At 31.9% G+C, this 15,361-nt stretch overlaps 1 protein-coding gene across 3 annotated transcripts in view; it reads left to right on the top strand.

Moving 5' to 3' along the window:
• Positions 1-13,098, top strand: part of LOC147066200 (pseudouridylate synthase RPUSD2-like) — a 491,295-nt gene extending 478,197 nt beyond the window's left edge. For all 3 annotated transcript variants that reach the window (XM_085955875.1, XM_085955877.1, XM_085955876.1), the window contains exons 9-13: positions 4,889-5,079; positions 6,230-6,439; positions 6,919-7,175; positions 10,321-10,476; positions 11,607-13,098. In XM_085955875.1, coding sequence (XP_085812001.1) covers positions 4,889-5,079; positions 6,230-6,439; positions 6,919-7,175; positions 10,321-10,476; positions 11,607-11,678 — 886 coding nt within the window. In that variant the 3' untranslated portion in view covers positions 11,679-13,098. The remainder of the gene's footprint in view (positions 1-4,888; positions 5,080-6,229; positions 6,440-6,918; positions 7,176-10,320; positions 10,477-11,606) is intronic.
• Positions 13,099-15,361: the final 2,263 nt, after the last annotated feature.

Consider the following 15,361-nt stretch of genomic DNA (forward strand, 5'->3'; position numbering starts at 1 on the left):
ATAAGTCAAATTAAGTTTATATTATATAGCAATCAATTTTAGGCATGCCGCTTTTTATTTGAACTCAAAATTCACTTTCATGTCGATTTTTATTATTGACAAATATTATTAGTTAAGTATGCAGGGCTTTTTCCGCTATCCGCTAAGGATTCGTTTCTTTTTATCTTTGATTCGGAATGTCAAAGCAATTCCCGTCTGTAATCACTCCCTCGGAAGAAAGAAAACAAAGAAATATTTACCGTCTCCAGCGCTTTTAAATGATTATAAAACAATAGCTTGAAATCCCGAAAGACAACGAACGCTGCGAGCACAAAAGGTCGGATGGTGCGGTACAAATATTTGAGACATTTCCCAATGATTTCGAACGGCGTGGGCCGCTCAATTTGGTTATTCGACCCATTTTCGTTTTCCGGCACTCCCGTTTACAAACACTGCCTTTTAAATAAATTAGATTTATTCCAATTTACCTTTTAATTCAATTTAAATAATTATTTTTATTAGACCTATAAGTAATTGCAATTATCCATTACACTTGAAAATACACAATTTGGAACACCTTAGAAACACACATATAAATATTAAACATCAATAATATAGGAGAACATGACCCAGTGGAATCAACACTCCCCATACTAAGTGAACTAAACCTCAAACTTCTTTTCGCTTCCCTATAAAATAGTTTCCCCATTACTTTTCACACACTGTCTCCAAAGACCACCTTTTAGTAGGCCGTGAATCAATTATCTACAGTGGAACAACTTACCATTAAAATGGTGCAGATTGCGATTTTTTCTACTCCGCACGAATTATATATGATAAATTTAATTGCTCATTCATTAAGTCTATTGCATCATTTTCTCTCTCGCTCTAACTACGTCATATTATTTTCTATCAAATCTATCGAACTTCACGTTTATGTGGTGTGTTTACAATTTTGTCCAAGCCCATTTCTCTATTATTATTGTGTAACTATTGTGGAACCATTTAACCATGAAAAAATAATATATTGAACGATAATAGATATCCTATTAATAATCATTAACAATTAATTACATATTGTTTCGCAACTAATAATTAATGTGAGTCATACAAACAAAATTTTAAGCCGTTTGCGGTGTCCAAAAATACTAGATTTAACGCCGAAATTAAATGCGTATTTTGCAAGCTTGCGTTCATTTAAAAATATAAGATCTGGCATGAAAAATCTATGGTGGCGTCGTGGCCTCCGTTCCAATGTAGTTGGAAAAGTTTATTTCACTCAGAATTATTTTGCTTTGTACCTAAGTATATAAACATAAACGTATAAAATTTCATTATCGGTATTTTTTGTAATGTCTTTGTATACCTAATATTATTATTAGGTATATTGCGATAATGCGTCGCGGGAACGCAGGGCGGAAGTCGTGCGGAGATTGCGCTCGGGGAAATCCTCGAAGGCGGGTCTTCGCGCCGAGAGTTTTGGTGCGTTTTGTTTCCCGCTCAGCTGCTCGCTCCGCTGCTTTTCCGTTCTCTCTGTTGCTTTTGTAACTTTAACTAATTCCTGGATTCCAAAACTTGTTTATCGTAACACTGTGAATCACCGTTTACCATATTTTAATTTACGGAATATAATATTTATCCGTATCCATAATATTATTTAGGTAGGAAAACTTAGCAATGTGTGTTTCTCTAGAAATCAATTCCTAGGGATACCTACAAATGTATTCTATTTTAAAATATTCACTTCGCTAATTTATTCTTCTTGCTTCCATGTTTTCTTATGGAACAAAATTCTACATTTATTTATTATTAACATTCGACGAAACAAAATTTACAATTTAAATTACAAATTTCAAAAATCTTTACAAAGCTTGTAAAACTAGATTGCAGCATTTCTAAACAATGGTGTGCTTTCGCACACAATTATTATGTGTATATAAATGTCCATAGATTCATTCTCTCAAAACAACAATATCGTTGCGGTGTTGTTGTGTATAATGTATATAATGAAATGAATTATATGGGTCAATAATTTCGAAATGAAATTGTATTTATACTTAATTAAAATTCAACAAAAATGTATTTGCAACAACTTTAATTAAATTAGGTACTATTTTCGTTACTAATCGGAAATGGATCCTCTTTACAGACTTTTTGCGAGTGATTATTGTTAACCATTCGCCTAATTCGTTGTTTCTTTGCTCTGGATGAAAGACGCATTGAAGTATTCTTTCCAGACGCGCGATTCGGCCAAGACTTATTCCACGGTGGAGTTATTTAATATTAAGTTTTTAACATTGAAGTTTTAGAAGCATTTCATCCCCCTTCCGAGTGGACCCCCGTTCTTCCATATCCCACACCCTCATCCTTCTAAGTACCCTCCACACGGCGCCATGGCGTGTTATCTTCATATAATTGAATCTTCGACAAGGCGGACCGCATTTTTTTCGCCCGCAAAAACTTTTCCGGTTTTCGTTTTTAGTATTATTGTAACTGTGTGCATTGAAATTTGAAAATTGTAATGCCTTTTTCTTGTATCATTAACTTTAACGGAGTTTCCACTTTTCGTTCTCATTTTGTACAAACCCCGTAGCCTCAATAAAAATACGTAAAACCCACTCTTCGATATAAACCGAATTAGCATCCTTTTCCGATAATATTTACTACTTTGTTTAGATATTTTGATCGTAACCAAAATTCAATACACCCACTGTAGTCTAATTGGTAGAATAGCTGTCTCCTAGGCCGTGGAATCTTGTCAATTCTATAATCTTTACTATGTAAATGCCCATATTATTTTCCGCCTAAGAGTGATCGTGGTAATTAACTTTTTTAAATTAATTGTACGTAAAATTATTTAGGTATTTTAAACGAGACTTACGTTTGTTATGTATATATACCTATTATGTTTGTTTTTTTAATTTTAAGTAAGTATTTAATTTACTTTATTACAAACACTGAACAAATGTTCAACATTTCAATTGACGTGTTCTGCAAGGGTGTTTTGCAAGCTCTACTGTATATATTTTCAGTGATTTGAAATATATCTTCAGTGTTTTCATACGTCCATGTATTTCAAGTAAGTACCTAATCTAATATGATAGGACGTCTAACTGCTTATTTTTATGAAGCCAATATCGACAACTTAGATTGCGTCGCCTACAGTATCCATACATAATAATACGTCATATAGCATGTGGTAAATATACGGGGAAAAGGCAGTAACTCAAAACGAAACCATTTAAAATACGGACAATTCTACTTTTTATTTAACTAATTCAAGGTAAATTAGCAACTCTTGTTGGTGTTTATTGCCTAATTAATCCCGATGATTCTGTATCGCGCTCTTAAGCGTGTTTAGACTACTCGAAGAATATATTAAACATATTTCTTAAATCAAATCTTTGAATGTGTATATTATAATATAGGTATATTCATTAATAATATTTCCACTCCAAACTCGAACACAAGTTTCATAAATGTTTACTCGTCGTCTCAATTAATTCCGTTTCTTGTATCTACAATGAAATCGTGTGATGTATAGTCGCTTCGCAGTCGTGTTTACGGCCTGTTGCCTTTATTTATATTCCCGAGCCGCTTCCTTAGAAGTTAAATTACGCCCTTTACGACAAGTCTGTATCTAGCCGCATGTGTAAACACCACTCTTTACGCCATTTTGTTGGATAAATAAATATTTAGGCGCATGAAATGCGTTCCGTAGATGTTTTCTCTACGATACTAACACATTTACATGACCCCCTTTAGTAGCAGTATGTCATGTATAAATTAGTACTCAGGAAGAACGTTTAGTAAGGATACCATTGAAGGATACATATTATAATGTTTTAAGGTCCATTCTTCCGTTCACATCACAATATCTACATTCAATATATTATATTTAAATTTTGAATTCACTGGCATGTTTGGGGACTTGGAGACCCATGGCACTGACTGATTTTTAGAAGACCTCCCACAATTTAAAAAAAAACCTATCAATTCCAACTACCAACCAGTAAAATATTAATGTATCTCGTTCCTGTAATCACATCATGTCGGTAAAAATAATTATTAGTAATGACATTGACAATCATAATACCTACAAAACAATATTAACGGTTTATTTTTTATACCCTGGGCCCCTTTGAGGTTAGTTGCAAAGATTTTGTGATACTTTGGTTGGGTGATAGTTTACACTCAATTTGTGAGAAATACGTACCTTATCTATCTTTTTTAAGTTTTTAGTATAATTTAATAATAATTGTATGACTGGTTTGAATTGTTTTGAGGCTCACTTTTAAAATCTACCGGCGAATCGGATGCGTCATCTGTGTCAAAGAAAATCGTCGCTGTTTGATTTCTCGACAGGCATCGGTCATCGGTTGCTCTGTATCCGCGGAAATTTTTGAAGATGACAATATGTTTACCAATGTATCCCCTCCCCAAACTATTTATTCTATACATTTACTTTATGTATTGACTTCCATTAGTGTAGAATCTATATTAACCAAAGATGAAAAATACTTGTTTAAATACCAACACTATGTTGTGCCTTACTTATTATTAATTTTACGTTTGTATAATATCGTTAAGTATTCGTTTTTTTCTATTTTTTTCGTTCCACCATTATGGATTGGGCTAATGAATAATTATTACCTTTAAAATCGGGAAATTTATCTTCATATTGATATCCATAATATGATTTTTTATACTACAAGTTGGTTTCTTATAACAAAATTACGCTGGTTCTTTCACTAATGAGCATAATAAATTGAATGATTCTTTTTTATATTTATTCATTTTTTTTCGTGTTCTGTGAGTCAGGACCCTTCGACAGAATCTCTCAGCATCTCCACCCCTGCATGGGAATATAACAATTATTTAATTGTTGTATTTGTGTATTCTTTTTCAGTGAGGAGATCGAATGTCGCGAGCCAATCGAGGTGGTGAGCTACAAGATCGGCGTGTGCCGAGTGTCAGCTCGTGGCAAGGACTGCGCGACAATCTTCAAGAGGCTGGGCTACAATGGCCACACCAGCGTGGTCCTTTGCAGGCCGCGCACGGGAAGAATGCACCAGATCAGGGTCCATTTACAATACTTAGGTGAGAGGAGAAACATTTTTTTTTATTCAGTTGTTTTCGGCAAGTGGCTACCTTGAGCCACTTTGCTTCTTCAATCTAGAACCACATGTCAACAAAAATATCAGTAAAAAGTATACAATGGAAATAACAAAATCTGATTTTACTCATTTCTCTACAACATTTCTTCATGTCAATGATTTTTTTGACAACAATAAAATTATTTAAGTATGTACTGTACAATTAATAGTAGGTATCTGCTTCTGAAGCCGTGAGTCACGTGTTCGAATCCTACGTTTGGAAAATTAATGTGTTATTTTTTTAAATGTACGTTAGTTTGCAGATCATTGACCCAATAGGTAGAATAATTGGCTAACAACCTATTTTTTTCCTAGTTTTTACAGTTGTTTATTTTTTTTAAATGAATGCAATTTACAATGTTTGAGACTTTCACAGTGATTTGGTATCGTATTAGACGTTTGAGTTGAGTTGTCACTGTGTATTCTTCCTCTATCTTTCCTCGGCGTTTTGGCCTTGTTGCAGAAACCACTTTCAACATTACACTTCGATACATTATATCTTGAGAATGGTCTCTGCAACGAGCCTGAAATGTCTGGGAATGAAGGAGGAACAACACGCGCCGACAAGTCAATAATCAAATTATGAATATTCAAAAATTCATTCATTAATACTAAATATTCCAATCGGCCCACAGTATTGGAAATTTAGTTTTCTCTCGACAAAAAGGCTGAGATTACTTTAATTTTTACTGTGTGTTTGTTAATCTGAGACATAAAGACGTGGTGTTTGCTGTTAATAATCGAATATATAATTTTTTAACACGTAAACCTCTCAATTATATATCGTCGTTGAAACTAGAAAATTGTGTAACTCCGTTTTAATCGAAAATTGACTTTGAATGCCATCTAGTGGCCGTTGATAATATCTATCCGTCTTGCAAATTTTGTAATTCCAGAAAAATTGTATCATTGTTAAATCATGGATGATTTCACTCCAAAACCATACATTTGTATAGGAAACCATAATGTTTTTTGTCTCTCCTGTAAAGTAGTGTTTTTGGAGTTACACAATTTTCTAGTTTCAACGACGATATTTGATTAATTAGTATTTATAAAATTTAGCTAAATTTACAAAATATTGTATTTGTTTTCAGGTTATCCTGTTGTAAATGATCCTCTTTACAATCACCCTGTTTTCGGTCCATTGAAAGGAAAAGGAGGTGATCTAGGTGGAAAAACTGATGAAGAATTAGTGAAAGATCTTATTTCAATACACAACGCTGAAAACTGGCTTGGAATGGACGGTGATACAGAATTATCACTCTTCAAACCAAAGGCGGATTTAGATTTAGACAAAGGAGAGGGTATGATAATTTATATATAATTTATTAATGTTATCTTTAAATAAGCTTTAAAATATTCTTATAAATCCCGGAATGTCAAGGGTGCATTTTCAATCGTGAAGACTCCCAAAATATTTGAAGATTCAAAAGGGGGGAGGATACATACATAATACCTTTTATAATAATTATTGCATTGTTTGTTTACACTTTACACGTTTTAATTTGAATTTGGAATAATTACTATAATATATTAGGTTAGCTCCGGCAAGACAAATGAAACTTTCCCAAACCAGTTGAATTTTTTTTTAATGATTTATTGTTAAAAAATGTAGGAATGTTACTATTATATTATTTTAAGCTTTTAATGACTACAATAGTTTTACATTAAAATATCTAATGTCATCTCATCCTGCCTACTGACAAAAAATATTTTGATTGCACAATTATACCAGTAGGTATTAGTGATAATATTAATTATATTATATCGAATTCTTTTCTAGGTGAACATGCCTCTGGTGAAGATGACTGCGAAGTTGGCTCCGCATCAAGAGAATCGTCGCCGTCACTCGAATCTCCGACTTTAGTGACCCCCACTAATGTGCTTACCAACTCCATCGGTACGAATGTGACCGATGAAGCGATCGGCCAAATATCACCATCAAAGATCGGCTCCGTATCAAGAGAGCATATACCTCACTCGCCATATCCAAATTTACCTATTTCTAACAAACCCAACACAGCACATGGAAGATCAAAGGTTTGTAAAATTTATATCTCACAGTAACACCAATATTTAAGAATAAAATTGTTGAATCCACACAAACTTTTTTTCAAAACCATTACATAACTAGCAGTATCACCCGGCGCTGCCCGGGAGTGGAATGGCTTAATATTTTAAAATAAAAATTCTAAATTTAATACGTAGAGTGCACAGGATTGAATTTAAAAAAGTAAAAAAATATAGTATTACAGATTGTTATTTTTAACATATTATATTACTTACATTTTTGTACATTTATTGCATTTAAATATTTAAAAATAGTACATATTCAATTTATTATTGTAAAACAACTGTCCCGGGGTGCAACGGGTTAAATCTAAAATTCGAGACCCCGACCACGCACTCCGGCTCTGATGCCGCTACATACAATTTTATTATTGACCGTGTGAAGCATTCCGATCTAATGTGGCAGCACTGCGTCGCCCGTGCCAACCTGCGGATTAGCGATTCTAATAACACAATTATTTGCATCTAACTTTGCCAATTGACCTCCAATCGAGCTGAAATAAACGCCAATATTTTTTAAATGTACACATTCTAGATTGCAGCAATAACTTCCGCGTTTTAAGGCCCTGTACGCGGCGGCGCCTTTTTTCCGCAAAAACCGTATAACTGTCCCCGGGGTCCAACATGTTATATCTGAAATTTGAGACCCCGATCACGCACTCCGGCTCGTCGGCCTCCGTCTACTGTGCAAATTTTGTTGAAATCCGACTGAGCGTGTGGATTTGTTTAAAGAAAAACTGAAGGATGGTACAAACATACATCCAAATATATTCTTCAAATTATAGTTCAGATATACTGAATGTTCTACCAGGTTAACGCCAGTATAATTAGCAAATATAGTAGAATGTCACTTATTCTACTCTATCTGAGCCGAGACAAAGCAGTTGATATCTCTCATGCTTCTTTTTTTAATAATTTGATGCTTCATAATTTTGGAGGTATATTTTTCATCTTAAAGAACATACATATTCTTATTTTTTTATTTTTCTGTTTTTCATACATTCCAGTAATCAGGCACCAACTAGTTTTATATATAGTGCAGATTTGTGAGATTCTACTCTAATTACTTTTATGTCATTCAAATTTTTACTACAAAATACAAATTTAAGGAAGTATAGTTAGATCAAGTATAAAATAATTATTTGTTCATCCCATGAATAATGCTTGCTGTTTTTTGACAATGCCTGAAATAATACCAAGAATGTTTTTAAATCCTAGATATAATTTAATTTTTATTTAAGATTGCTGCCTATGCTGCCCTTCAATTTTCAGTTCATTGGCCATAGAATTTTATCAGTTTTGTGCTGATGAATAAATCAAGCAACCTTTGGACATCACCTAAACTTTTTCCCGTTAATGTCGTCTTGTAGACAGCAGAAAAATGGTAATCTGATGTGTCCATGTTTGTACAATAGGTGTGTCATAACTTTCCATTTAAACTGCATCAGTTTGGTAAGGTTTTTTAATGTTATGGTGAAGGAAAATGATATCTCTCCTGTGGGCCAGGATAGTTCTTTTTTCTTCTATTATTGGGGGTATAGTTGTTGTGTTGAGTCTACCAGTGGCGAAGGGTGGAGGTAGGCTGTGAAGATCCGCCATAAATAGTGCACATTAAACTTTTTCAGACATACATATTTATTTTCATTGAAATAAGACTACAATTTACAGAAAATGTTGGTTAGTTTTTAAAATTCAATTAAATCCTGAGAAACCAAGCCATAATAGATAATAAGTCAAAAAATACATGTATATCTATAAAATATCTAAAATTATGCAGTTAAATCATACATAACTTTGAATATTTTATAGATAGAATAATATTTTTTATTTATTATAGTTTGGTTTGGGCAGGGCTTAATGAAATAAAAAAATGAGCCCATAATATGTGTAATATGTATTTTTAATCCAACGAAAACAAATAACTATGAATGGAAAAGTGTGCACAATTTTGTCGTATCGCCCAAATTAGACCAAAACTATTATGGTTTCGTTTAGGCAGGGTTTAATTGATTTAGAAAAAATAACTAACACGATCTGTAAATTGTAGTCTTAGTTCAATAAAAACAAATACATATGACTAACAAAGTTTAGTGTGCACTATTTACAGCGAATCTTAACAGCCTACCTCCACCCTTCGCCACTGGAGTCTACTACCCCGCTAATATAATATTTTCAGACAGGTTGCGTTTAGATGTGTTGATGTGGTAATATATGGGTCTTTACAATAGGAAATGCGCGTGAGAATTTATATCGTTTTGTATTTCGTATAAAACACAATTACACTTCTGGTGATTTTACATGGCAGCCTGCCATTGGCTGGATATACTTAGGCATATTAATCTATGATGGTACACGTTCAGGTTTATAATGATACTTTTAACTTGACATTTTAGGAACGGACACGTGCCTCGTAATGTCTATATATTGAAGCTACCTTGACAACTGACGTTTCCGTCTCGTTATTGTATATGCTCTAAAAATGAGCATAGATATGTCAGTTCTAGAGTTGGGTAAAACTCGATTGCTTAGTCGGTCTATGGCTTATGCTCAAAATGTTTTTTTTTATTATTTTTAAAATACCGCATTACTTATAGGAGACCCAATACATTGATTATATTATATGATAATTCAATATGTTATCATATAAAATTGATATATTTTCTTTTATGGCATTTATTGAATAGTAAAGTAAAGAATGGAATGTTAGATTATATCATACTATAACATTGTGGGATAGAGATAACATGGGAAATATTCTTATAAATTACAACTAAATTACAAGGTCCAATAGAAAATGTAACCGAACAAAGAAGAATTTGAAAAATTGGAATGCCCAAGGATGTCTTATGAAATGATATACTAATATGGTAAATTTATATGATCATCATGTATTTATCCTTATGATATAAAATACATAATCATCTTATCTATAGAGATAAGATTTTTTGAATTTATTGAGATCAAGTCCCCTCTGGATGATAGTATTTCAATTTATTATTTATTGGACATCATTCTACACTATCCGCTGATCGGTTAATACATATTACAACTGAGTCTTGAAAGACTATCACTGCATACAGTAATCTCAAATGCTCTGTGTTTTGTTTTCTTAAAGGTGACAGTAGCAACGCAGACTGGTCACGAATCACCTGACATGCTGTTTAACCAGGAGAAAATGACGGTGGATCCTCATTGCTATGAGTGCAAGGTCCGGTATCGTGATCCACGACCCAATGATCTTGTCATGTACTTACATGCTTGGAAATATAGGGTAAGCATCTAAATATTCCTCAATTCCTTATTGAAAAATGTTATGCTATTTTGATCATGCGCTTTCACTGCTTCTAACTAAGAGCTACTGGCTAACTATCGGGAACTGTCATATTATTTGGACTCGCTGGCATTCGGATAGCGAAAGGCGAGGTGTCAAAATGTCAATTTGTTTCGTGATGGCGACGGGGGTAATAATTCTTAAATCGTGTAAAGATGACTAAAAACGTTACCCATTTACTTGAAAAATAAAACATGTCAATGAATATATTATTATTGTTACTAATAGAACAATAAACAGAACATTAAATGGATGCATGTTGAATTTATATGACAAATTATATTTCATTCGGCATGCGTCATTTGCACCCGCGACCCGCAATCCACGCATCGCCTAGCCACAATCTTTTTAGACCATGCCTCAACTGAGGTATCGCCTTAATATAGTTAATTTTGGAAATGATTGGAATTGGATTCAATTCTCAGACTTATATTGAATTTAATATTATTATATAGGACAAATTTGTATTGTGCTTATCGGTTCCATGAATAAACAGAACAGTGACAAAATAGAATACCGATAAACAGAACTGTGATAACATTAATTATTGAAATTGTCGTATCCCTATATTATGTTGTATAGATTTTATAGACACTGGTCTCAAATCAAATTATATAATTTCTGCATTTCTAATTGCCGGAAAGCCTTAATTAAACGGGACTCAACTCGGTGTTGCCGGCAAGCTAGATATATCTCGTCTCAATCAATCTAATATGCTCAAAATACTTGGGTGACTCGGTATAACTGAATAATGAGTTTAATAATTCTGTGGTGTACATGATTATCAAAATCATGCATATAAATTGAGGTTTTTACGCCAAATGGCCAACATGAGGAGATTATAATAAAATATATTTAATTAATAAATAGATATGACAAAAATGAATGTTTCATTTTTCTACTGGCGCTTCTGTTTATTCATGTTCTTTTTGTTCTGTTACCGTGTTTATCAGGGGGTCTCAAATATTTACTTTTGCTTTATCTTAGGATATTTCAATTCGCCACTGTTTTGTATCTCTAATCAATGTATTGTTTATACTATTTTATTAAGTATTTTATCATCTTTTCAGGGTCCTGGATGGGAATATGAAACGGAACTTCCTGACTGGGCCAGTGTAGATTGGGTCGATCCAGATAACTAATAATTTTGACTGTGAAATGGTTTTATCGATAATTTTCTTGGTAAACCATAAGAAACCACTATTGAACTCTTATTTTAATAAAAAAAATCATTTGTTTTTATGATATATGATTTAGTTTTATTTACTTTAATTCTGTGTAGAATAAAAAAATTGTTGTTGCAAGATCATTTCATTCAATTTTATAACATAAGATTATTCTTCTAACCAGTAACTTTATACTGGATTCAATCAATTTAGGTAGTCCTCTATTTGTGAATTATGCATCTTCACAAACAAACAGCTCATGCGCTGTAAGTACCTCCATACATATTTTTATTAATTATCAATTATTGATGCATCAATGTTAACTGTATGACGTTACCGTCCAGTTGTGAATTAAATTTATGACTGTGCTGTAATGGAATCCATCATATATCGAGAACTACCTTCATACACTTGAATTGTTTTGTTTTGTATTTTATTTAGGATTACAATGTTAATATTGCCTTGAAAACTATTCTTTGCATAGAAAAGACATTCTCTATGAATAGTTTGTCCTGACTTGTAAATAAGAATGAGATTTTAGTTGTAGCTATACCCTTTGTTGTTAAGATCATCTTTTCGTTTCATCGTATGTGTCCATAGTTTTTCTTAAAAAAACATATTTTTAATTGTCTGTATTAGAAACATCGCCGTGTTTAGGATGCTCTTATCCTGATCAAGGTGGACAACAGTCTTTTACATATCCCATTTTAATAAAAACAACAATGGTTCCGGATTAGCCTTTCAAAAAAAAATCTTTTTTTAGTATAATACCTTTAATCGGTATAATATATATTAATTTGGATTAATACTCGGTGTTTTGTCTTGTCCTATTTTGGAGAAGTATTTTGTAACATAAGTGCGCTTGTTTATCCTTTATCGTTCTCAGTTGATATATGAGTACTTTAATGTCAAAAGATACACAACAATCATTTTTTGACATTTCAATGTCAATTTCTTGACTAGGTACCCATTTAAATACCTACCGTCTATTCTTGTTAGAATCGAATCATAAAGGACATCAAAAGATATAATAAATAGAATTGTAACGCTATAGGAAATTGTCATTAGTTTTGTCCATATCTAGATTTTTGGATTTATGTATCTTTTGCTAGTAAAGGACTCATAATATTAATATGATGTTTTAATCTGTATGTAATATTTTAAAGTTTTCATTCACAATTATGTGCAAATATGACAATATTTTCCTTCACTGAACGTTAGATGTTATTGAAGATGAATAGTGGAACATGTTATGCAAACGTAATCATAATGTGTATAACATGACATACACATTTTGGTACTAAATATAATATTACTATTGTTATGTTTATAGAATAAAGTATTTTTTAAATCATTTGGATGTAATAAATTAAGGATATCTGAAAATTTGTAATTGAAAAAAAATTTTGAGCTTCCTACCACAAAAGTATTTGTGAAAACTTTTATTGGCAACGTAATAACGAATGAAATAGCCGAATAGCATAAATAAATCTCTCCCAGTAGGTACCCGCCTATCTTCTTACCGACATTTCAATAAATAATTAACCAATATATTTGTTATCGTAATGCTAGTTCTATAGTTTGACTGAAATCTTCATTGATTTTTTTATCGAAATAATATTTTAACACTCATAATATTTATTATGTAGGTTTCTTCGAAATCTCCGACGTATTAATCGATCAAATAGGAAGTCGATCCAAACATTTTAATAACATCTATTTTATTACTTACATTCAATATCCTTATTTTAAAATGTATATAATTTGATAATGTCTTTGCCATATTTTATAAATCAGATTACGTTCATGTAACTATATTGTATAATCGAGTAGCTATTAAAAGAATGGGAATCATTAGCCATATTACTATGACAATTATTTTAACAACATTGACCACTTTGCATGTTGAAAGTTCTTACCCAATGTGTGTGATAATAGCACCTGATTTTGAAAGGTGTCGCTATTTAAAAGTCGAGTTTAAAACATTATGTGCCTTGTTGAAAGTATATGTATCGCTTAAAATTACTTAGTGGAGTTTTATTGTAGTCATAATATGTAAAAAGTAGATTTTACGGTTATATACTTATCGGAGTATAAACATATTATAAATATGCTGCTTACATAAGTTAAGTTGTCACACACTCGACGATAATAAATATCATTTAAAATCCATTAGTCATAAATTTCTACATTGAGATTCATTTTGATGTTTGCACAATATGGCCAGTTCCAAGCTAATATATTAATTAATCATCACTTGTCGGTTTCGCTTGCATTATTTAAAAAATATACATTTTCCAATCACCTTTACTATCACAATTTTAGCTTCTTAAATACCCTGATATTGTCAAAATAAACTGGCAATAATTTGACACACCGTTTTTAATTTTCAATTATATCTTTGTAGGAATGTTAACCAATATGGGAAACTTTCTGAAGTTTGTTTAAAGCATTGTTGCATCTGTAATAAAGTTGAGAGGTGTATTATTATAATACCTGTACAACACATTTGATATTTGACGACTAATAAAATAGGTATAGTCCTACAAACTTTTCTAAAGAACGGTCAAAAATGGAACTACAGACAACTATATGGACGTCATTCGAATGTCAGATTCTGTCCAGTTGCGAGTCTTGATTTGATAGTTTTCGACTGTGGCTCCCCCACTCTTTCTTTAGATAAGTTTGTAGGTCTGTACCATTATTTTCAATTTCCTTTGCTACATTTTTAGTAAATAAAATAGTCTGAAACCGCCTGGTATAGCTTTTCTTATTGAATGTTATTATTTGCTAAATTTTCGTGTTAAACTTGTATCGTAATGTGTAATCTTATACATTTCCAATACTCTGTGACTGTATCTATGACAAATATCTATTTCTATCTTTGCAGCATATATTGTGAACTTAAAAGATTCTGAATGTACCGACCATTATTCTCATCATAGAATAATATTAATCATCGAAGACAATTAATTATTACAAATTCAGCACATAGTGATTGTGACAAAATATTGTCTATCAGTGTTATTTGTGTGTCCGATGGTTTTAATCGCGATGTCATTTCAGATCCAGATTTTCAACCGTCGAAGGGAGGGATAAGATACCTAATATTAAACAAACAATACAAACGTATTGAAGAATCTTGAAGAGCTATATCCCGCGTAATATTTTCGCCCAATATTTAAACGTTCAGTGTCCATAAAATTACATGATAAAGTTAATTGATGGAAATTAAATGGTCTTTAATGTAATTGTGCTAATTCTTGTGAAACTTCTCAAAAATCATCACACCAAAGAGATCATCTAAAGACCAAAAAATGATTATTATTTTCTCAATATTTTGATCAAAAATACAAAAGCATTGAAGCTTTACAAGCACACTACTTATTAGAACATAATTTTAAATAGACACAAGTGTATTAGATTATAAATAGTTTTAATAGAATTTTTCCTACTTATTTGTGTCATAAATATTCAAAAAATCTTAATGCTTAGTTTTAAACATGTTATGCTTTCTATCTAAAAGTACTCTGTAACTGTTTATAACTAATTTTATATTAAATTCATAATAATTATTTGTCATTATTGTATCCAAATAAATATTTAGGCTTTTTAAGAATGTGAGAATTTCATAATGTTATTTTTATGAAAATCTATAT

Source organism: Rhyacophila brunnea, unplaced genomic scaffold (assembly GCF_057557595.1).
Source record: "Rhyacophila brunnea isolate RB1 unplaced genomic scaffold, BYU_Rbru_1.0 scaffold_5, whole genome shotgun sequence".
Classification (NCBI taxonomy): domain Eukaryota; kingdom Metazoa; phylum Arthropoda; class Insecta; order Trichoptera; family Rhyacophilidae; genus Rhyacophila; species Rhyacophila brunnea.